The sequence below is a fragment of the Vicia villosa genome, linkage group LG4 (genome assembly GCF_029867415.1).
Source record: "Vicia villosa cultivar HV-30 ecotype Madison, WI linkage group LG4, Vvil1.0, whole genome shotgun sequence".
Lineage (NCBI taxonomy): Eukaryota > Viridiplantae > Streptophyta > Magnoliopsida > Fabales > Fabaceae > Vicia > Vicia villosa.
Window position 1 is genome coordinate 43,365,969 of NC_081183.1, and position 25,195 is coordinate 43,391,163.

At 32.1% G+C, this 25,195-nt stretch overlaps 2 protein-coding genes across 16 annotated transcripts; one reads left to right on the top strand and one right to left on the bottom strand.

Annotated features, from left to right (window-relative positions):
• The first annotated feature begins 1,766 nt into the window (after positions 1-1,766).
• Positions 1,767-15,727, top strand: LOC131594755 (uncharacterized). 13 transcript variants are annotated; one of them, XR_009281488.1, is made up of 11 exons: positions 1,767-2,126; positions 3,278-3,373; positions 10,786-11,283; positions 12,181-12,281; positions 13,488-13,583; positions 13,667-13,759; positions 13,838-13,908; positions 14,341-14,484; positions 14,589-14,666; positions 15,214-15,319; positions 15,470-15,727. XR_009281488.1 is itself a non-coding variant. In XM_058866955.1 (3 exons), exons 1-3 carry the CDS (start codon positions 2,007-2,009, stop codon positions 11,008-11,010), a joined length of 441 nt encoding a protein of 146 aa, XP_058722938.1. In that variant the 5' UTR covers positions 1,774-2,006; the 3' UTR covers positions 11,011-12,168. The 13 variants fall into 13 exon arrangements, 3 of the variants coding, with proteins under 3 accessions (XP_058722938.1, XP_058722940.1, XP_058722939.1); XR_009281491.1 differs by lacking the exon at positions 10,786-11,283 and adding an exon at positions 15,022-15,120 and having other exon boundaries at positions 1,770-2,126; positions 15,214-15,327; positions 15,470-15,712; XR_009281490.1 differs by lacking the exon at positions 10,786-11,283 and adding an exon at positions 15,022-15,120 and having other exon boundaries at positions 1,770-2,126; positions 15,470-15,712.
• A 4,938-nt stretch (positions 15,728-20,665) lies between these two features.
• Positions 20,666-23,323, bottom strand: LOC131599103 (serine carboxypeptidase-like 45). 3 transcript variants are annotated; one of them, XM_058871581.1, is made up of 6 exons: positions 22,821-23,317; positions 22,005-22,107; positions 21,795-21,923; positions 21,617-21,681; positions 21,412-21,529; positions 20,666-21,278 (listed from the first exon to the last, which is right to left on the bottom strand). In XM_058871581.1, exons 3-6 carry the CDS (start codon positions 21,918-21,920, stop codon positions 21,207-21,209), a joined length of 381 nt encoding a protein of 126 aa, XP_058727564.1. In that variant the 5' UTR covers positions 21,921-21,923; positions 22,005-22,107; positions 22,821-23,317; the 3' UTR covers positions 20,666-21,206. The 3 variants fall into 3 exon arrangements, 2 of the variants coding, with proteins under 2 accessions (XP_058727564.1, XP_058727565.1); XR_009282557.1 differs by having other exon boundaries at positions 20,671-21,278; positions 21,617-21,709; positions 22,821-23,315; XM_058871582.1 differs by having other exon boundaries at positions 22,005-23,323.
• Between the last annotated feature and the right edge of the window lie 1,872 nt (positions 23,324-25,195).

The window sequence follows — 25,195 nt, forward strand, 5'->3', positions numbered from 1 at the left end:
GAGTGGGTGAACAATCAGTGGAGGTGGCGGAATATGGAGTTTGAATCAAATCTGAGCCAGGCAGAGTTAGAAGAATGGGGGGAGTTGAGACAGCTTCTATTAGATGTAGCACCTAAGTGGAGGGAGAAGGATTTCTTTGTTTGGCCATTAAATGGATCGGGGGTGTTCAATGTAAAAGACTATTATGGGAGCATGGTTTTGGAACAGACTGATATGGAAGAGGAGCCTGCGACCACAAAAGCTTGGTCAATAGTGTGGAAGTCATGGATGTCGTCGAAGGTTAAAATTTTTGCTTGGAGATTGTTCAAAGATAGATTGGCAACGAGGGTAGAGCTTGTAAAGAGAGTCATTGTAGAAAACAACGATGCATCATTTTGTTTATTTGGCTGCCAATGTCAGGAAAATATTCACCATTTGTTCCTTTCTTGTGGTATAGTAGTCAGGGTGTGGGGGAAAGTTTATCAGTGGCCTGGAATTGCTCAGCAAGTTCACACAGTATGTTGTGAAGACTTTTTGCATATGGTGGGGGTGTTGAAAAGGAGCTGCGTGAAGAGTAGGGTGGAAGTCATATGGGTGACAGTTTATTGGTGTATCTGGAAACAACGTAACGACTTGATCTTTAACAATGGTGTAGTAGACTTAGAGGAAATTGTCCACAATGTGAAAATGTTTACATGGTGGGGGTTAGCAATTGGTAACAAACAAAAGATTTACTGTAATTTTTATGAATGGAGCCATTGTCCTCTAGATTATTTGTAGGTTTTAGGAGTTTACATGGCTGTTAGTTGGATCTATCTGTATTTGTCTGTAACTGTTTGAGAATTTTCTATTCTCTGCACATGTTGCATCTATTTATATACAAATCTCATTGATTATAAATAAAAAAAAAATGCATCTCAAAACTCTAATTGTATTTTTTTTTCAATGATATTTTTAGATAAAATGTATAGATTCTTCTATTATACAATAATAAAATTTCTCGTGCACGGATTTTCTACTAATTCTTAATAAAATTATATTTTGTAATGAAGAATATATTTTAGTCAAACACCAAACAGTTACAATTAAAACAATTGTTTTAATTGCGTTATACCAATAGACGATTACTTTGAAGATATGAAAAATTAAGTAAATTTCAAATGTTATTGTAAAAACTATTATTAAAAATCATTATTATTGATTGTAAGAGAATTATTAGTAAGTATCAAAGAAACTTGTTAAGAGAATTATTATTGATTATAAGTATCATGGTAATAGAAACTTGTTAAAAAGATTATTATTTTTTTCAATAAGCAATTGTATTAGTAAATCGCATTAGGGGTGCAACCCTCACAATACAAAATAACCTTATAAATCGGTAAAACAATCCAGAAGTATCTTGTACCAATCGTAAAAGTAATCCTTCTGATGTCTTATAAGTTATAACTCCTATAATAATTATAACAATTTTTACAATAAAGTAATTCTTCATAATAATTTGTAATAATGTATAGATATTAAAGATATTTAAATATTCTAATAGAAAGTTATATTACTTAGTTATTTTTTAAATTTCCTTGATTTTGATAAAAATATTTCTCATAACCTTTTAAATAAAATATTGTATTCTTACTATAATTGTTTTACTGAGTATGTTGTATTCTTACTATAATTGTTTTACTGAGTATGAATTATACATTTTCCTTTTAAAATGTTTATAACACGAGATTATTTATTTCATAAGCATTAGAAACAATAAAAAATTATTTACAAAAACCAAGGCGGCATCCCTCACCCAACATGCTCTTACTTTCATCCTATAAAGTCTGAGATTTCTCACCTCATCCTAAAAGATAAAACGGATCTACAAAAAGAAAAAAACAAGGCCATATTTCTCCTTTCAACACTTCATATCACCTCCCACGAAACCAACCTTCTTCAACACCATTGAACAACATAAACCGAATGTATAGCCACCATTGATTCTCATCCAACAACAATATTCTTGTTCTCTCATTTACACAACTATGACTCTGACCGATCCGCACATCTCACGACACCGAGGCGCACAAACCTGCTCTGCAACTGTGAAAGCCCCACTACTACCAAGTCATGATCTCGATCCGTCGTCGCCTTCGAAGCTACCGGTAGTTTGTTTTTTCTTTCAACCATCTTCATTTTGCTTGTATTGCTTTGTGTTGCACTGTTTTTGTTAAGAGTGTTCTTGACGTGAGAACATTTTGGTTCAACATTTTGGTTCTTGATATATTTGTGCATATTCCATGTGAGAATAAGAGAATTCTTGGGGTTGTTTAAATCAATTTTGATTTTTAGACTTTAAATGGTGTTTAGTAAATTTGTATTAAAAACTCTTTTCGAAAAAAGAATTAAAAAAATTGTGTATGGCAATCTAAGTTTTTAAAACAGTTTTATAGATAAAAAATAGAAAATCTATTTGGCAATAAAACTGTTTTTGGGATGACCAAATAAAAATAAAACTTTTAGATATTTCATTTTTTAAATTTATTATATTATATTAAATAATTAAAAATATAAGAAATAAAGAAAATTATGTGTCAGTATAGATAAAAATTAGTAATAATATAATTTAAATATTAATTAATATGTTTTATAACTTAAATAGTACATTATTGTTTAGAGAAAATTTTTTTCTTTTAAACTGCAGTTATAATTAAAAAGAGAGTAGTTATTATTAAAATAAAATATAATATTATAAGGGCTTAATAATTAAAAAGCAGTTGAAGAAATTAAACAAATTTTATAAGATAGCATTATTGTCAGAAACTTTTTTTATTATTACTAGATAATAACATAAATATAAATATACATGTAGTGTGTTGAACACAAGCTGAAATTTAAATGTATATGGCTTATACAAAGTTTTATGAGTGTAATGTTGTGCTCTGTGTTCCACTGATTTTGTTAAGAGTGTTTTTAATCATTTTGGTTCAACTTATTGATGAAAAGATAAATTTGCGCATTTTCATGTGAGAATAAGAGATTTCTTGTCTTTATTTAAGTAAGTATTGTTGTAAATAATTTCCAATAAGGTTGGTAGATTATTTTCCTTTTACTTTACGTTACGATTTCAGGAGTTTATCTTAGCCGCTGCCTTACTTTATTTTGTTCTCTCTTTCTATTTTGTTTAATTTATATTCACTCAAATCAATCCACACTAATAGGTTAGCCCAACCGATCCAAACCAACCCACTCTTATAATTTTATTGAATAATTTATAGTTTTTTTATTATTTTACCACTGTTATTTAATTTTGCAGGACCTGAGTGTTCTACTATTGGAGCATTTGGTCAGCATGAGTCTTTTAAACCCACAATCAAAAGATCAAAAAGTATTTGGTCAGAGCTCGACTAAGGTGATTTTTACTTCAATTTAAATTTGCAATCTTTTAATTTAGGAGTACTTATTGGTTTTTATTTATATTTTTTAATTATAGATAGTTCATTTAAAATTTATCTAATTAAATGACTTTAACTTCAAATTGAAAGAGAATAAAAAATAAATAGTTTGAAGATTTTAGTTAACGGGAGTGCGACGAATGATTTTTCGGCCCAAAGAGGTTTGCGTCAAGGTGATCCTTTGTCGCCTTTCTTATTCGTGCTTGCTTTGGAAGATTTGACCGCTTTAGTCAAAAAGTCGGTGGAAGTGGGGGATTTTAAACCGTTCAAATTTGGAGAGGATGATTGTGTAGACATTCTTCAATTTGCGGACGATACCGTTATCCTTGGAGAACCGACTTGTGACAACCTTTGGAGTATGAAAGTGATTTCCAAGAGTAATATTATAGGAGGGCATATTAGTGATTGGATGATGCATAAGGCAACATCGTTTCTAGCTTGCAAGAAAGGTAATGTTCCGTTCAAGTTTCTTGGCATTTGGGTGGGTATCAATCCTAGAAGGAAGAAGGGGTGGAAGGAGGTTCTATCTCATATCAAAAATAGACTTTCGACTTGGAAAGGTAGAAATATCTCCATTGGAGGTAGGTTGATTCTTATCAATTCGGTTCTAAATGCTATTCCAACGTTCACTCTTTCTTTTTATAAGGCTCCTAAGAAGATCATCCCAGAGATAAGAGGGCTTCAAAGCAACTTTTTGTGGAGTGGCAATGTTAACAACAGAGGTATTCATTGGATCAAATGGGATGTTGTTTGCAAACATAAAAGCAAGGGTGGATTAGGGATTAGGGATGTCAAAGAAATGAATAGAGCATTACTTTTAAAATGGAAGTGGAGGATTCTAAGGGAGAAAATGCCATTTAGAGTAGATTTCTAGAGGTGAGGTATCATAATCCTAGATTGATTGTTCAAGTGTCTAGTGGAGGTGGTTTAAACAAAGACGATTCTATTTGGTGGACGGACGTGATCTAAAACGATTTAAATCCAGATATCTTTGATGAAGGTTTCTCCGGTTGTGTGAAAAGCATTTTAAACAAGGGAGACAACATTCTTTTTTAGCATAGTATTTGGTTGGAAGATCAATCTCTTCGCGGAATATTCCCGGAATTTTATGATAGATCAACCAAAAAACTGTGCACGGTGGAGCATATATCGCAATTCATGGATGGCGTTGATTTGTGGAACTCTTCTGAGCTTTTTGCAGAGGCGGAAATCGCTGCCAGCAACTCTGTTCTGCAGCTATCTACAGCCGAAGCTGCTGCTGGTGCAGACTCAGTGGGGTTGCAGTCGTAGGCAGCGGTGCTGGCCCAATCACTGCACGACTACTGGCAGTAGGTTAGGAGGGATCAAAACGCGGAGGACTTGCATGTTTGGATTCTGAATGGGAACGGAAAGTTTTCGGTCTCGAGCTTAACAAGCTTATCGGAGGATAACTCAGACTTCGCTTGACTATGGACAAGGTAAACAATATGAGAGTCATTTGGAACCTGTCGTTACCGCTTAGAATAAAGGTCTTCTCTTGGAGTTTTTTGCTAAAAGAATTCCTGTTAAAGACCTTATGCTACAGCGGGGTGTTTCCAATTTTCCAACGTATGATTGCGTTTTTTGTTCGGCTCAACCGGAAAGTTTGAAACACTTGTTTTTTGATTGTTTGATCTCTAAAGAGGTGTGGGAAAGAATATTTATTTCGATGGGAGAAGCTAGCCATATTTCTTTTCAAGATTTCATGTGTTTTGAGTCTATTCAAAACAAGGTGAAGAATTCCAAAATCAAGGCCTCGATTAATGTTATTTGGATAGCCACTGTTTGGAGCTTGTGGATAATGAGAAATTCTATTATTTTCGAGGATAAATCGTATAGTTTTGATGAGGTGTTTTCTAATACTTTGTTTCTCTCTTGGAGATGGTTAGGTTTATCTCATAAATTAGCTCAGGATAGTTTTTATGTCTGGTACAAGAGACCTTTGGATTGTTTCAAGTATAATTAGTTTCCTGTGATGTAAGGGTTGCACCCCTAGTGCGATTTCTTTTAATCATTTGCCTATTGAAAAAAAAAATAGTTTGAAGATTGAAAAAACATTAGAGAAACAAAATAAATACTATTATCAAACTAGAACATACAAAAATTACTGACACTAATGGATGAATCAGAAGAAGGTGAACTAATTTAATGACACTAATAATAGATAGTTACATTATAATTTAACTAAAAAAATTGTTTATGTGAAAAGCTTTTAGAACTATGGGAGACTGATTTCTGAGATCTTCGGCTTAAACTCCTAACCTTAGGGTTAGGGGCCTTGGTCTTGGGGATTGGTTTTTCTGGTTTTTGCTAGCTGTTATTTTGTTTTCTGTCTTTTTTCTTCAAGATGAGAGATTCTGGAGTAGGACAATGGCATACGGTTAAGGGAGGTAGGAGAAGGGTTTTGAAATGGGATATTGCAAGAGAAGGCCAGAGGAAGCAAGATGGAAAGACAGTTTCTTCATCTTTCTTTGTAACAGAATTTGGTGATAGATGGAGAGCAAGAGATTTGTATTTTGAGTTTAAGGAGTTGGGTGAGATAGAGGAAGTGGTAATTTCACCTAGAAGAGATAAATTCGGTAGACGCTTTGGTTTCGCTTGGTTTTTGAAAGTTAAAGATGAAGAGTTGATGGCTACCAAGTTGGACAATATTGTTTTAGAAGGAAGGAAGTTATTCGCGAACCTACCACGTTTTAGTAGGGCAACTTCAGCTCAGGGTAGGAGTAAAGTTTCTGCGGTGTTGAAGAAGGATCTTGCTAACAATAATCTGAAGGGTCACGGAGGTAATGGCAAAGGAACGTTTGTAAACGACAGATCCTATGCGGATGTTATTAATAACAGAAGTGGAACATCAAATGCTTTTGGTGGCTCACAGGGTCCTAAAACCTTGTTTTTTCAACCTAGCTATGAAGAAACTAATCAATACATTAAAGCTTATACAGGGAGCATCAAAGAACCCGGGAAGATGGTGGACTTTAAAAAGTTGTTTCATGAAGAAGGTATCTTCAACATTAGGGTTACTAGCTTGGGTCCCAATTTCTGCCTTTTGGAGGATTTGATAGGAGCTGATGTTGAATGCTATATTGAGGAGAGGAAAACTTGGTGGGAACAATGGTTTAGCTTTATTAAACCATGGAAACCACAGGATGTAGATGCAGAAAAGTACGCCTGGCTAAGGGTTATGGGTGTTCCATGCCATGCTTGGGGAGAGAGATGCTTCACTCTCTTAGTTAAAGAGACAGGTTTGTTTGTTAAAAGTGATGAGAGTACCTCGCTGAAGCAGAGGATGGATGAAGCAAGGATTTGCATTAAAACTAGGGCAAAGGAGAGGATTGATGACACAGTTAGATTATCCATAAAAGAACAAATTTTTAATATAAGGATGGTGGAGTTTTTTGATGGGTCTTGTCATATACCAATAGCGGGTTGTGATCGGGATGAATCTGAATCTGGGGATTCAACATCGCCGGAGTTTGGTCTGTATGATGAAGATGGAGGCAAGGAAGGATTGTTCATGGAGGAGGTAGATTCGGCTCAGAAGAAGGGTGATGGGACGGGTGATAGGTGTGAAGCTAATAAGGAGGAGTCTATCAAGGATAGGCTGCAAATTTCACAAAAAGGAGAGAATTGTCAGATACATGAGGGAAAGGAGATTTTTGACGCTTCTTCTCCTGGGAAGAAGGAGTATTCCGAGGCAATAAAGAAGGGAGCATTAAATGCACGCGTGGGAAACTGTTCCATAAGTTGTGTGGGGGAAACAGAGGGGTTGGAAAATACGGAAGAGTTTAAAGGCTCTGCTGACTCAGCTTCGGTTAGTAACGGTAATACTCATCTTGGGCCGGTTTTCCCTTTGGACCAAATCCATGGGCCTGGAAATATTCTGGATAGCCAAATTGGGCCGTTATCTTTTGATGAAGAATGTAGGAGGGTGACCCAAGGGGCTCCGCCCGTAACCAAACAATTAAACCCAGTCAACAAGAATAATCGAAAATCCAGAAGAATGAGATTCGTTGCGGACCTGGGTAGCAATGTTCCAATTGCTAATTCTTACTATGCTTGTATTGCCCCCAGATCGGTTTCTCTTGGAGACGATGGAAACAGCAGAACGAGCAGTAAGGGTCTCGATTCCAAGGCAGGCGAGAATAACATCAAAGCTTCGTCTTCTGATTCGATTTCTTCAGGTGAGTCCTATTCTGTTTCCTCTATAGCCGAATCTGATATTGTTAGATGCAATAAGCGTCTTAGTGAGAAATCGGATGTGGGGATGAAGGTGTGGAAGTCTATAACTAATCTGGGTGTGGAGAGTGTGAAGAAGGATGTCGTTAATGAGGGCCTCATTACTGCTATGGAGAATAGAGATAAGGAGGGGTTGAGAAGTCTGAAGGAGTTGAAGAAAGGTGTACGATGAATCTGCTTTCATACAATATTAGAGGGGGAGGTTCTTTTTCTAAAAGAAAAAGAGTGAGTTTTTTAATTCAGTCTAACAACATAGATGTTTGCTTTGTCCAGGAGACTAAATTAGCTTTCTTTGACGATGCTCTGGCTGGTTCTTTTTGGGGTAATAAAAATGTAAAGTGGACGGCGAGCCATTCTATAGGGGCATCGGGAGGGATGGTAATCTTATGGAGGAAAGAAAGTATTGTGGTTAATCATAGTTTCTTAGATAACGGATTTGTTGGTATCAATGTGACGTGGAAAGGAAATGTTTATAATCTTGTAAATGTTTATGCATCTTGTAACAGATTAGTGAGGAAGCATCTATGGGAATCCTTAATTAGAATAAAAAATAGTAGGTCTAATGAGGAATGGTGTGTGGTGGGTTATTTTAATGAGGTCTTGAGAAAAGAAGAGCGTATTGGGGAGGGATGTTATCGGAATTGGGGAGGAAAGGAAGAATTTCGTAGCTTTGTTGAGGAGATGGAATTAGTTGATATTAATTGTGTTGGCGGGAAGGTTACATGGTTCAAAGATAATGGGAAATCCATGAGTAGATTAGATAGACTCTTACTTTCGAAGAAGTTGATAGAGAAGTGGGAGGTGGTTGATCAAAGAATCGAAAAAAGAGACATATCGAACCACGCCCCGATTCGTCTTAATGTGGGGAAGATAGATTGGGGTCCAAAACCTTTTTGCTTTAATAACTCTTGGTTCAAGCATGAAGGTTTTAATGCTTTTGTGGGTGAGGAGTGGAAGAAGTTGGTGTTTAGAGGAAGGGGGGATTTTGTGCTTTATGAGAAATTAAAAAAATTAAAGGAGCGTCTTCGGGAATGGAATAGGGAGGTGTTTGGTTGGATCGATTTGAGAGTGGAGGAAGCATCGGCAAAGATAAATGCTCTTGATAAGGATATTGAGGAGAATATGGGGGATGATGTAGAGGAGGAGGTTGAGGATAGAAGGAAGGCTACTATAGACTTTTGGTCTCACTTGAATCTTAAAGAAAGTATGCTTAGATTAAAGTCTCGAAATCTTTGGTTGAAGGAAGGCGATAAGAACTCAAAATTTTTTCACAACTCTTTGAAGGAGAGAAATAGACGGAAAGCGATTACTTCTTTGGAAGTCTCTAATGGGTGTTTAGAAGGTGTGGATAATATCAAGGAGGAGGTTAGAAGATATTTTTGTGACTTTTATAAGGAGGACGTTAGGGAGAGACCGGTTCCGGAGGGTCTTTTTTACAACACCCTTGAGGAAATGGAGGTGTCTTGGTTGGAAAGAAGATTTTCGGAAGAAGAAATTAAAGAAGCGGTGTGGTCGTGTGATGGGAACAAAAGCCCCGGACCGGATGGTTTTACTCTTGAATTCTTCAAAAAGAATTGGGAGTTATTAAAGGAGGACGTTTTCTTTTTTGTGAAGGACTTTCATGAGAAGGCAAAACTCACTAAAGCTTGTACTTCTTCTTTCATAACGCTTGTGCCTAAAGTCAATAATCCTCAAGCTTTGTATGAATATCGTCCAATTTGTTTGGTGGGTAGTTTGTACAAGATTTTGGCTAAGTTGTTGGCAAATAGACTTAAGAGGGTTATTGGGAAACTTGTGTCTAATAATCAATCGGCATTCATAGAAGGAAGAAATATAACGGATGGTATTCTTGTTGTGAATGAGTTGTTGGATTTAGCTAAAAGAGAAAAGAGGAGTTGCGTGGTGTTGAAAGTCGATTTTGAGAAGGCCTACGATAGAGTAAGTTGGGATTTTGTTAGATATATGTTCAAAAGGATGGGGTTTGGAGTCCGGTGGATGAGGTGGAAGGAGTGCTGTATTTTTACTAATTCTTTGTCCGTTCTTGTAAATGGGAGTGCGACCAAATATTTTAGAGTGGAGAAAGGCCTTAGGCAAGGCGATCCCTTGTCTCCGTTTGTGTTCGTTTTAGTCATGGAGGTCCTTACGGCTTTAATGAAGAGATCTAAGGAGTTAGGGGAATTTCGGGGTTTTAAATACAAAGAGGACAAAGAGGTGGATTTGTTACAATTTGCGGATGATACTATAGTTTTGGCCGAAGGGGATACCGCGAATTTATGGAGTTTGAAAGCAATGCTAAGAGGTTTTGAATTGATGTCGGGATCGAGGATTAATTTCCACAAGAGTAATATCTATGGCATTAATGTGGGTGATTGGTATTTAGATGCGGCCTCGTCTTTTTTATCTTGTAAAGTGGGTTCTCTCCCTTTCAAATTTCTAGGAGTGAGAGTTGGAGAAAGTCCTCGGAAACTCTCGATGTGGAAGGATCTCTTAGAGCCGCTTAGGAAACGTTTGAATGTGCGGAGAGGTAGATTCCTTAATTTGGCGGGTAGGGTGGAGTTGGTCAATTCGGTCCTAAACGCTATTCCTATTTATTCGTTATCTTTTTACAAAGCCCCAAAGAAGGTGTTGCAAGAAATTAGAACTATCCAAAGTAAGTTCATTTGGGGCGGAGTTGATAGCAAAAAGACCATCCATTGGGTTGGTTGGGATACGATTTGCAAACCAAGAAAGGAAGGTGGATTGGGAGTGAAAAATGTGGAGATAATGAATTGAGCATTATTAAGTAAATGGAAGTGGCGTATTCTAATGGAAAAAGAGGCGGTGTGGCAAGACTTGTTAGAAGCTAGATATGGTAATACGAAGTTAAAAGTGTTGATTGGTGATATATCGATCTTGAATAAAAAGGATTCTCATTGGTGGAGAGATTTAATGTTATCGGATAATTATGAGAGACTCCTCTTCAACAATTTCTCGAGTGCAATTAGGTGTAATGTTGGTAACGGAGTTCATACTTCTTTGTGGTATGTGACTTGGACGGGGCAAAAAACTTTGATGGAATCTCATCCCGAGCTTTTTTCTTTGTCTGAAAATTATTTGGATTCCATTAATCTTGCAGGGTATTTTATTGAAGGAGTTTGGCGTTGGAATCTTCCGGTTTGGTTCGGGGAGGGGTCGGCTGAAACCATTGCGGCTGTTACGGCGGATATCTCTAGCAGGCAGCGCTTCTGTCCTGCTGCTGCTGCTACTGGCAGCGCCAGTTCTGTTCAGCCTGGGACTGGTTTTGAGTCCAGCACTGCCATGCCTCCCGAGCAGCATTTCGAGGCTTTTTTGCGGCCTTTGATGGAAGCCCTTAATCGTGTTCCGGTTAGGGAGAATTGTGAGGATACCTTCTCGTGGGCCATGAATTCTAATGGATGCTTCTCCGTTAAGTCTTGCTATGAGTTTTTTATGGCCTTTCTTTCAGGTACTTCTTTGGACGGCATTAAGGTCACGGCTTTGAACTATCTTTGGAAGTGCAAAGTTCCCTCGAAAATACTAGTTTTTGGATGGAGATTTATTCACAATCGTTTGGCCACAAGGGATCAACTGGTGATAAGGGGAATTTTAGCGGAAGGTACGGATTCTTTATGTCCTTTATGCGGTGTGGAGGAGGAAAGTCTTCCTCACCTATTCTCGTCTTGTGTTCTCACTATCTGAATATGGAGAAGGGTGTATATGTGGCTTGATATATCCGACTATTTAACTCTCGAGGAGTTTGGAGATTTCTTTTACAATTGTGGGAAAGTCTCTTGTTTAAATAAGAGAATGTTAGTGGGGAATATTTGGCTTGCTACGGTTTGGTCAATATGGTCTAAGCGAAATGCGGTGATTTTCAAGGAGGAGCCGTTTAATTTCATCGAGTGTATGACGGAGATAGTACATATCTCTTGGAGGTGGACTTCTACTTATCATAAGCCGGTTAATCTTTGTAATTTTCATTTATGGAATATTCGACCTCTTGATTGCTTTGAGAGGTAGGAGCTTTCCTCCTTGTATTGGGGTGGAGCATCCCTTTTGCTCCCTTTAATACTATTTGCTTATTTAAAAAAAAAATTATAATTTAACTAAATTAATATTAAACTTTATATCAAATCTAAATTAATTGTTTGTTTTTTTATGCCAAAATATATATACATATATCAAGTAACTAATTTTAAGTTATAAAACATAAGATAGAGACAAAAATTAAATAGTTTTAAAATAGAAAAAAAAAGTTAGCAAGTAAAAATAGAGAGACCAGAATTAGTTTTTTGGTAAGAGAAGAATATTTCTTTACCATAATCTTTGTTTTGCAATTTATATTTAAATATCATTGGTATTTTTTAAAAAGTTAAAAAACATTTACTAATAAAATAAGAAAACTAAAAGATAATTTATAGAAGGCTAATTTACAAGCAGTTAGAAAAAAAATTAAAAAAACACGGATGCTATATTTTCTCTCTCTATTTTTTATATTTATTTAATTTTCCAGGACCTAGAGCCTCTACTGTTGGAGGAGGAGCATTCGGTCAGCATGGCCCTTTCATGTCCACCATGAGGGGTTTGATAAAAAATAGTACAGCAGAAATAAAGGTAATTTTATTTAACAGAAATGCTATTCTTACACCTACACCGTATGTACGGACGATACTGTTCATGTACGGATGACACTGTTCATGTACGGACGGATACTATTCATGTATGGCGTGAAAACTATTCATGTACGGACATTTATTTTTAATACCTGAACGTGCATTAACCAACTTCATTACTGCATTAACCAATTTTTACACTGCATTAACCAAGTTTGATGATCGCTAAAAATTATTTTTAATACATAGATGTTGCATTAACCAACTTTATTACTGCATTAACCAAATTTTTACACTGCATTAACCAAGTTTGGTGATTGCCAAAAATTATTTTTAATACCTGAATGTTGCATTAACCAACTTTATTACTGCATTAACCAAATCTTTACACTACATTAACTAAATATGATGAACAGTGTTTGGTGTAAGTATTTAATGTAATAAATGGTGTAAGAATAGCATTACTCTTTTACTTAAACAACTTGATTTTTCTTTTTGTTGTAAGGCTTGATTTTTCAACTGAAATACAATTTTAGACTTACGGCAACTTTTAGTATAGTAGCATGTGAAGTGATAAAACTATTTATTTTATTATTTTTATTTAACATATATATTATAATATTATTATTATTATTATTAAAAATTTCTATACTAAATATCGTAAAATAATGAACGACATCTCTCCTTAGCTAAATTAAACACTATGTTAAATTTCATAAGTATAATTATGTTTTTATATAATTAACTTCGATGATATTATATAAAATTTATGATATAAAATTTTCTTAAGTTTTTTTATTTATGCAAACTTATTACTTATAGCTATAAATTTGTTAAACAAATATTAATATATTACTTGTTAATTTAGACTAATATGTTGGGTTATATTAAAAAACTTTATAGAGTTTGATTATTTCTTCTCGTTTAATTTTCTTAATAAAAAAAATTAAAATTTGAATAATTATGTTTTATTACTTAATTAATAAAAATAATTGTTGTACTAATTTATTTTTACAAAACTATAGGTACAATTTTTTAGTTAATAATTATGGCTCTGTCTAATATTTAGACAAAACTCAACACTTTTTCTTGCAACAAGTGTGCAAAATCCGACACTTTATTATTAATAAAACTATCTATGCAATATCATTTTATTAGTACTAATTAAATCTTTGATAAAAGTTATCGTAAAATATTATTATTACAGTGGCAAACATGCTTTATCTTGATTCTCCTGCTGGGGTGAGTTTTTCTTACTCCACCAACAGTTATGACTATTTGCTTGTTCCTGATGAAATGAGAGGTAATAAACTTTAAATTTAGCAATTTTTATATTATTTTATCAATGCTATAAATTTTATCATTACTAACTCTTGTGATTTCCAGGAAGGGATCACCTTGTTTTCCTTCAGCATTGGTTCAACAAATTCCCAGATTTCAAGACCAATGAATTCTTCATGGCAGGAGAGGGCTATGCAAGTAATATTTGTGTTTAATGATTTTTTATTTTATTTTTGGATTTGGTTTATTAATGATTCTTTATTTGATTGTCTTCAGGTCACTTTGCATCTCAACTTGCACAACTCATTCTCGAAACCAAATCCGAAATAAATTTAAAGGGGATTGTTGTGAGTAAAAAATATTTTTCATTTTAATAATTATTAGAATAAAAATAATTTCTTCATTTTCTTTCGAAGGACATGGAAAATCATTTTTCTACAATACTGGTTTTTCTTTAGTACGATGGGAAAAAAAATTTAGAATTTTCAAACCGTGCAAGATAGATTTTTTTTTTATTAATATAATATATTTTTCGTAAATATTTGTTGTAAATAGTTTTAACATGCTAATATAATATATATGACAAAATATGTGAAAAACCAACACCACCTATAACATGCTAATATAATATATATGACAAAATATTTGAAAAACTAACACCACCAGTAGTAGTAGCCAATGAACAAATAAATTTGTGACTCTCTTTATTTTATTAGATGATAAATAGATTTTAATACTATATATGAAAAATAACAGACTTATTTAATGGTTTTCTTCAGATAAGAAATACTCTTTTGGAGTAAGATAATGACTATAACTCCACGGATGATTTATGTGGTCATGCTTCTATTAGAAAGGAGTATATCACTAAAAAAAAATATAGTGAAGCTTGCGAGGATACTAATACAAAGATGTCCATTGAGGTGTGTAAGGAATATATGGATTTTCTTAAAAGGATATTTTCATGTATATTTGTTTTAATAATATTTCACTTTATTAACTTGAGTTTACATTTCATCATGTGCAGGTGAATGGTTATACTAACACATTCAATGTGTATGCTAACACATTCCTAGCCCCTCGAGAAAATGAAAGTTACCTACAGGTATATATTATTTTTTTTCCAATTCTTTAAGTTTAAATTCCCCTTTATAAATTTGTTTTTAATGTTATTCTTATGCCTATTCTTTTTCGTTGTTTAGTAAACAGAAGATAAAACTTATGTATGCATTAGAGAAGCAACTAATGCATATATGAATAAACAAGGAACATTAAAATCTTTACATGCATAGCCGGTAGGGAGTTAAAAATGGTCCATTTGCAATCAATAAGTTTTTTCATTGACATAAATATTTTGTTATATGGTTATAGTTTATTTTTCTAAAAAAATTGTTTAGAAAAATTAAGTAAGCAACTTTCCTTTGATTTTATTTAATTGCATTGATTTCTTTAAGTATTAGGGTTCACTTCTATAATCCCTATGAGCAGTTCAACCCAACCATCACTTTACTAGAGACACTTGTTAGCTCAGGTGTTAGGGTACTAGTATTTATATTTAGGTAATACTGTAATATTATATTTTTATTTCATCTACTACTAATCTATTTAATATTTAATTCTTTTGACTAAGCAAAGTTGTTTTTTCCTTGCAGTGGTGATACTGATTTTCTCATTCCATTTATAGGGACATGGTCCTTAATACGTGAAAAGGCGAAAGATTTTCAGTTAAGACAAGAGATTATCAAACCTGGTTTCAAGGTTGTCACGTAAAATATTTGTCCTATTTAAGTGTAAAAAATTTGATGTGTATGAATGTTTAGGCTTAACAATTTTTTATCTTTTTTTTTACCCTTTAATTATCACTTAATTTCCTATAAAACTAACTTATTTTGATATTTGGTTTGTAAGATCGTTGGACAGACCAAAGTTTTTCAAGACATCCTAACACATGCTACAATATTAGGAGAATGTCATTGAGAGTTTCTTCACCAAAGAATATGCTTCTGATGCTGAAGACTTTTTTAGAAGGAAAACCACTGCTAGAAAGGCACCCTTTTCCTTTTAAGAATAGGCATAAAAGTTAATATATTAGTGATGTTTGAAAAGTTCTATTAGACCATCATTGTTGTGCAAAAATAAAAATTCTCTTGCAGTTTTTTTAATTTGATGTTTGATTAAACTATTTAGAGAATAATTTGGTATAAATATAAGAGTTTTTTTTTTTGTGAGTGCAGTTAGAGACTTAAGTACACAACAAACCATGTAATTATCATTACAACAACCGCTAATTATCATTACAACTACTAACTCACAATCTTCATAACAACAGAATCAATTAAGGAGAAAAATAATCATAATATCAAGTTCAAGATCATATGTGAAACAACTTTCATAACATGCAGAGATTTAAATCTGAACAAAATGTGAACTAGTTTCCAACTACAAAGTAACCATTCAAAAGAAACAAGATCTTAGTAGTTGAGTCAAATTTACAAACATGGGCAATGAACGAGATATTCCACTGAATGTTGTAAGGCTCCCTAAGTAACCAGCCGTTATTCCTATGGCTAGATGCTCTGACATGTGAAATATGTCTTTTTTGAATTCAACACCAAGCCTCCCCGTAGGAAATTAACCAATCTAAATTGAAATTTAAAAAAAAAAAAAAACACATTAGCATCATGTTACTTGAATCAAGTTCCTTTTATGTGCATTTCAAAATGGACTTAACAAGTTTCACATTCACCTAACAGCAATTTAAAACTTTTAAAAATTGATTATTTTAAACCAAGATACATAAGTAATTTAGAATTCTGTTCTATTGATAAATAAAGCATGTTTCTAGGATTGTGTTGGCCTGATTGATTATGAAATAATATTTAGAAAGATGCAGAAAAATTTCTTTCTATTGTTTATCTGTAGATCATGGATTTAAGATACGCAAAGTGATATCTAGTTAGTAACTGTGGGAATCCAATTGGAAGCCATCTATACTGTACAGAAAAGCATATAAAACCAAAACAAGTAACACTCAACACCCAGACACATGCAATACCCTACCAATACTATTGCATTCCAAATAGTTTGAACAAAAGAGTATTTGTACCACACAACAAAAATTGAAAACTCAAATTGGTTTAATCATGTAAATGGAAATCAGGGATAGCTAAATAAAATGAAAATAAAGGAACAAATTGAAAGAGGGGAAATTACATAAGATCACGGTGGTTGTTGTTGTTGTTGTTGTCCTATCAGGAGAATCATGAAATTCATCTACCTCTTCCACCTGCTACTCCTTGAGATCGAACTCGAAAGTCTGTTCGATTTGGTATCGCTCCTGCTCCCTCTTGAGAAATCTTTTGTTATCTGATTCCATTTTTGAAGTGTTGGAGGTTTGTTCAGTTGTATGCAAAATAACGAACATTACTATTGTTACAAGGAATATGGTGAGAGACCTAGCTCTACTAGGATTTCATATGGTGTGAGACGAGAGTGAGAGCTTTGTTAGAGTAGGAAGTGAAATAGAAATGAGTGAATATTAGGTATTACCTGTGATTTATGTCCACCCCGAGTTCCAACATTACCTATTCATCCAAAAGCTACGTACTATAAAATTAATTTTTTTTTTTGGTTTATAACCACCGGTTTAGTCCGGTTGGCATCAAGTGGGTCAAGTCCACTCCCGATCGTAGTTGCGGGGGATCGAACCGTGGTTCTCCCTACCAAGTCCAGCGCCAATCACCACTGGACCAACTAACGATTGGTGCAAATTTTTTAAGGGTTAAATACATTTGTAGTCCTTATAAATACGTGACCCTGCATTTTTAGTCGCTATAAAATTTTCCTTCAATGAATGGTCCTTATAAAATTATTATGCACTTAGTTTCAGTCCCTACTGTCAAACCAACGTGTATTTTAAAATGATTATTTTACAGACATGTTCATAATGTTTTAAAAAGTTCCTAGAAAAAAAGAAACTCAAAAATTTAATTTCTAAGTTGAGATTTTCATTACGTTTATCATTATTTTTTGAAATTTGAAAAATTCATATTTAATTCTTCTCGTATTAAAAAATTTTAAAACTTGGTAAATAAGTTATTTACAGTATTCTATACATATATAAAAAAAATTATTCAAAAATTTAAAAATTAAAGGGTAATTAAACAATTTTTAAAATTTTAGAAAATAGCAGGGACTGAAATTGCATGTATAAAAATTTTAGAAGGACCATTCATTGAAGAAAAAATTTATAGGGACTAAAAATGCAGGGTCGCATATTTATAGGGACTAAAAACATATTTAACCCATTTTTTAATTTTACACTCGAAGAAGTTGTCTCTAATAAATAAGACGAAAGGAAGTTTAAAGAGGGTGTCCTTTGGCGTCAGATAGAACCAAGTCTCTCAAATATTTGGGACATTGAGATTTCGAATACTTGGACTAGATTCAATTATTTGACATGTACTTTTTTATGAATTAGTGGAAATTATCTATACCGTAGTTTGGTTTTCACTTATTATTTTACTAGATATCACACACTAATTCATAGAAAAAGCTAACATAATATATTATGTTTGTGGTGGTGGATTAATATTTAAGGTCTCACTCAAATACCTACCTATGATAGTGGGATGCACAATACCTCCAATTTGTGGAGTGTCATAGACAAAGGTATGTGCTGTGTTAGGTAAAATTAGGGTGATTTTGTGTCTTTCTCTCATCTTCACATGAATCTTTTCTTTTTTTTCACTTTATCTATCATCAAAAGTATGAAGTTTCAAAATCAGGACATTGGACACCATGGTGCAAGTTGTTGTACAATAACCTTTTCTAGCATTGGGCAGCAACTCAGGACATGTTTCACATGTTGATTGGTGGAGAAGGGAGTAAAAAAATTTGGTTTCAATCAAGAGCTTGAAAGCAACGAGAATCTTCCCAGAAAGCACAAACGCACATGTATTTTTTAGCATTATCCCTTTAAATCCTGGTTTATACAACAAGGAAGGAAACATATAAACATTGTCCAAGACAGGTGATATTGACATAACTCTATTTTTGTTATATTTTTCTTTTGGCTCTTTCAAAAAAAACTCTATTTTTGTTAGTTTCATCATTTTAAACATTGCTTGCTTATATGACAGCTGTAAGCCCTTGATTTCATTCATTAATTTATGACCAATTTAAACATTGTTTATATGACTATTGTTTAGCCTCAGTTTCAAATATGATTAATAAACTGATAATAAATTTATCTTTGTAATATTATCCGAGTATTTTTTTACTATAATCCATCAGTTATGAATTGCTTCTGAAATTACTATTTTATGACTATGTTACTTTTGTACTATAAGTCAACTACTATTTTTAGTAATTAATTATAATAAAAGAGTAACTATTTTTTAATTAATAATATTAATGACTTTTAAATTGATAATGAAATAGTGGGATTATAGATTTAGTTTTTATTAATTAATTATAATAAAAGATAAACTATTTTTTAATTAATAATATTAATGACTTTTAAATTGATAATGAAGTAGTGGGATTATAGATTTTCTTTTAATTAATTAATTAATTATAATAAAAGAGTCTTGACGGGAATGTTTTTATAGAGAAGTTGTAGGGTTATATATATATATATATATATATATATATATATATATATATATATATATATATATATATATATATATATATATATATATATATATATATAATTAATAATATTAATGACTTTTAAATTGATAATGAAGTAGTGGGATTATAGATTTGCTTTTAATTAATTAATTATAATAAAAGAGTCTTGGCCGGAAAGTTTTTATAGAGAAGTTGTAGGATTATATATATAATATATATATAATTTATGTTTTTACCAAATTAGTTAATGTAAAAAAATTAATATTGAACAAAATATTTAATATTAACGGAAACATGAAGTTACTTATAAAAAAAAAGTAATACTAACGGGAACATGAAATTATTAATCAAAATATTTAATATTAATGGGAACATGAAGTTATTGAACAAAATATTGAATATACTAATCAAAATATGAAGTTACTGGTCAAAATGTTGAAAATTAACAGGAAAATGAAGTTTATGATCAAAATATTAAATATTAACGAGATCACGAAGCTTACTGATCAAAATAATAAATATTAACGGGAACACCGACTTATTGACAAAATATTGAATAATAACGAGAACACGAAGTTACTGATAATGTTTTTGAATATTAACAGAAACATTAAGTTACTGGTCAATTTTTTTTAATATTAACGGGAACACGAAGATATTGATCGAAATAATAAATATTAAAGAGAAGAAGGAGTTACAGATCAAAATAATGAATATTAACAGGTACATGAAATTACTGATCAAAATATTAATACATTAACGGGAACCAATTTGGAATATTATTCAATCTAAAACAATATAAACTTTATTTTCTTAATTACTTTTTATTTTTAATATTCAATTTTTTTAATAGTAGTATTTTTATAATTTTTTCATTTTAACTTAAATTTAATCTTTTAATAATACTTTTTATTTTCCTCAATCCAAATGTGGGTAAAAGACGGGTACCCGTGCGAACGCACGGGAATCACACTAGTTGAACTCACAATGACACACGCTCCATCCAATTTAACCATTTAATTCCGAATCCCATACTTTTCATCACAAACCGTAGGTAATTCCAGCTTTCACAATCATATGCTTTCTCGTAATTCACTTCAGAAATAGACAGCTTCTTCCTTCCCTGTTAGCAAAATCCAGCAACTCGTTGACAACCAAAACTCTATCCAAAATATTCTTATTTTTGATAAAGGTTGATTGTTTCTTCGAAATTAAGCGGTCGGTCAGTTGTTTAGAACCTTATGATAAAAAACATGTGATATTGACATAACTTTTTTTTTATTAGTTTCAACATTTTAAACATTGCTTGCTTATGTGACAGTTGTAAGCCCTTGATTTCTTTCATTAATCTATAACCAATTTAAACATTGTTTATATGACTATTGTTCAGCCTCAGCTTCAAATATGATTAATAAAGTGATACTAAATTTATCTTTGTAATATTAACCCGAGTAATTTTTTACTATAATCCAGTTATGAATTGCTTCTATAATTACTATTTTATTACTATGTTACTTTTGTATTATCAGCCAAGGTTGGTTTGAAGAGAGAGAAAGAACATGAATAAATGGTAGATGAAGGCAAGATGGGCAGCAGCAAAGAAGACACAGGAGAGGTTCTAAATCCATCAGCCAACTACAATTTTTAGTAGGGTATATTTATAAAAAATACCAGTCAATACACATTTCATTAAAATCACATCAAATGTATTCAAAATAAAAAAAATAATGTTACATAATTGTATTTTTTGCTTAAATAATGTTATATAATTGTATTTTTTTCCTAATATCTTTTTTTAATAATGGAATGGGGTCTCTTTCGAAGTGGTTTTCCTTCCAAAAATGTCTTCCACATCACAAATGTTCTCTCCGGTGGAAAAGCTTCGGCTGAATATGACTCGCGCCTTTTATTGTCGTAAATGTTAGAATATTCCCAAGTATTGGAAGTGGTTTTCCTTCCAAAAATGTCTTCCACATCACAAATGTTCTCTCCGGTGGAAAAGCATCGGCTAAATATGACCTGCGCCTTTTATTGTCGCAAATGTTAGAATATTCCCGTATACTTGGATCCATCCTGCCACCTTGACCAGTAAATATCAAAATAAGTTATTTTTACATGTATGAGTGGAAGAAAAGATAAAAATTGATAATTACGATTTTAGATTGTGGATACATATTCACATGTCAAACGTATACTAATATTTTCATATTTACCTGCACTCCTTGAAACCAAGATTCATGCGGCCTTGTGATTTCCAATCCAATTTTTTTGGCCATTTCCTCTATCAAGAACTCTGTCCCAATAAATGGAATTACAGAATATTGATCACCACTGCAAGAGAAAATAAACAGCTTTAAATAAATATTAAATATTGATAGTAAAAATTTGAAGGAAAAGAATTTGGTATTAAAGTATTACCTAAATGCTAGAACCCTTACACCAGCCTTGACAAGGGTCTCTAGAATAAAGATGGTTGAAATCAGCTGATTTTGGGAATTATATAGGAAAAACCTATTAGATAATAAAATTAGTATCACTACTCAACAATTTTTTTTAACTAATACACTCATCACATTTCGTAAATTAAATAACTTACGGACTGCAAGGTGACCAACTTTTGATCCCTACAAGCACGGCATGAAAAGCTTTTTGTATTTTTTTTCTTGTTCATGATGTAGGCAATTGTTGCATCTCTTATGCATACAAAAGTCTTCTCACCCATTTGCTAAATAAAAAATGAAGGCGTAAGAGGGATTATTTATGTGACATAACAATGTAAAGTTTAGATTGGATGAAATGTATATACCTTTAGGTATTCTTGATTTTCAGGATTTTAACCTGACTTTTTGTGGGTTTGAAAGACTCATGCTCCAACCAAATGCTCCTGCTCCAACTAGAGAATCCAAGTCCTGTAAAATTAAATAGCCGTGGTAAAATTAAATGAAAAGTAATAAACTATAAATTACTCAATAAAGTTATGAGGATGGGTTGGTCTGGTTGCCACTATAGTCTATAATTTTCCTTCTTCTTCTCAGTTTGTTTTTATGTTTTAGTTTAAAGTTTTGTTAATCAAAGCGATAGAAACCCGCCTATAACCCACAAAATTGAAAATTGAAAAAAATGGCAAAAATAAAACAGGCATACAAATTATGAAATTAAATGCCCTTTCAGAGAATCAAAGAAGAGATAACAGGCATACAAAACAGAAACAATACAACATCTATATTTCATGGTACTTAGCAATAAATCAGAATATCAACAAAATCAGACTAACTAGGCCTATGTTTGGTACCGAAGTGAAACACCGCTACCGTGCGTTCAAATTAGTTTCGACCGTGAGTTTGAAAAGCTAGTGATTTTTCACCGCTAGAGCCAAAGTTTCCAAACATAGGCTAATTCTTTCAGTTTTGCAAAGTATACATATCAATCAAGAGCCGTCAGATTATCAAAATCAGGCATATGAATCGCAAAGGTAAAATCTATACATATGCTAAATATTGAACTCACACAGGTTGAAACTCATTAACCGCATAAAATCATATCAGAAGAAACTACTCTAATGAAAGCAACAATAAATCCTTAAAACTAGACTCGCATTGAATAACGACAAAGTAAAGCTCACCGACAAGCCACAACCACAAATACTAAGCACAGCAAGACTCGTCCAATGGTGACCGCCACCATGGGGAATACTCTCGTCAACCTCCGGCGTCGTTGAAACCATTTCAGACCGCAACAACCTTATCAAAACACCAGTGCCATCACTCTGCAAACCAGAAATAACAGCCTTAGCCATTGTAATACGCCTAAGCGGATCTCTTCTCTTAACCACCTTCATACTCAAATCACGTTCAAAAGAGTAATTGTTAAATTTTTGTTAAATGGCATATCATCACGTTCTCTCCTCTCTTCACAAATCTCATCAAAATATTCCAATATCTTCTTTTTCTTTACAATCCATGTGCACTCTAATTCTTACATCAAAAGTGGCATTATATGTGCATATATATACACTCTTCATGTGCACTCATTCCTAGCTATAGAATTAAAGCATTTGTAGGACAACATTTTCACATGTATTATATGATCAAATCATTGCTTCTTTAATTTCCACTAACGACACTATTTTACCTTTTCCTTATTCATGAATTACTCATCGGTGTACGACCAAGTCACCAAACACAATATACTTTTTCATATTATTTAAGATTGCCTTATAATACATCGATATATGACCAAACATTATATAGTTTTCATATTATTTATGATTGTCTCATAACTTTTAAGAATAATATAATATAAAATTTAACTTTAATTTATTAAAAATAATATATATAAAATTAAAAATAGTTATTTAAATTCTTTAGAATATTATTCATTATAAGATTTTGAAAGAAGACTCAAGGGATATTCATTTTTCAAGGGAAAACACCAATTATAAAAAAGTGTCAAAGCACTATCAAAACTATACCCCACGTACCATCCATTTACCCTACTTTAATAATTTTGATGCGTTTTATGTTTTCTTAAAAAACAAGAATCTATAGGGATCCAAATTGACTTGTGTTGTGTCTACTACTTTCTATTCTCTATTGTCAGTCAATTAATAATTGCAAGCATCTTTTGGTATCAACTATCTATCTTTACTTTTATTGTTTCTATGGTTTACATTTCTGTTAAAAATGAATAGCTACATTAATTAATACCAATAATAATTAAAGAAGAGTGAAATGTAAAATATATAGAAGAACTAAATTAAAAAATGCATTTTTATTTTCAGTTGTCAAGTTCCTAATTCTTTTCTGCTACTTAATTACCATCTTCAGTCTCAAAGCAAGTGGTCATTTAATTTCATTTCAATATTTTTTTTTTTATGTTTGTGCTCTTGGTTATCTGAATAGTACTTTTGGAAAGGATTCAATTAAGCTTCAGCTTTTCAAGGTTTTTCAAACTTAATTCCTTCCTTGCTTTTAGTTTTTCAAATTTTCGGTAGGAATGTATTAGAGAGGCCAAGCTTCAAGAAACTCCATAACAATAATATTTTAACTTTTAAGAACTTTTTAACTTAAACGCATCTATGGGAGTTGTTGTTTTTTTTTTTTTTAAATTTAAGATGCTATGCTAGTTGTTTTTTTCCGTATAAAAGAAATATTTGATTATCCAAAGGTGTCCAAAAATATTTTTAAATTGTTTTATGCAAGTTTATTATTTATTTTTATTTAATTAGTCTCTGAATAATATATTTTAATATTCATTTTATTTCTTGAACTCTCGTTTTACAAATAGAAGAAAAAACTAGATTATTACAGTATTATTTTTATTTAAGGAGCACTACAATTTGAACTTAAAAAAGAACAATGAGAAAAGATTTTCATTATCATTATTTTTATTGAAAGAGTACTACAATTTGGCCTTATAAAATAACAAAGAGAGGACATAGAAAATGAATAGTTTTGATATTTTGAGAGAGACAGATGATAGAGGAGAATAAAGTGAAAATAAAGTTTGAAACAAATGGAAGAGAGAATTAACATGGCATGGTATAAATGTTGTCAAGTTGTAATTGGTTGAAATTGTTTGTTGTCAACTTCTTATTGGTTTATATTTTGAGAGTTAGGTGATGGTTATTCTTCACATTCACATGCATTTGAAGAAATTCTTGAACTATACACTACTCGTACTTGTTTCTCATTCATTTGGTTTTGAGAATTTTTTTTAGTATTTAAATATTATTCAAATATTTGACTTGATTGGTTAGTGTTGTTATATATTTACCCATAATAACCACGTAGAATATAATTTTGTTTTAAAAAATAGTTATGTTATAATATTTTAGATATATTTTGAAAGAAACTCTTTCAAATACTTTTTTACAACATTTTTATTTAATAATATGTCAATCTTAATTTTTGATCATTTATTTTTAACTTAAAATGTTAGTTTAAATTTATTTAATATATACGAAATTTATTAATAATAAATTTTAAAAAAATGAAA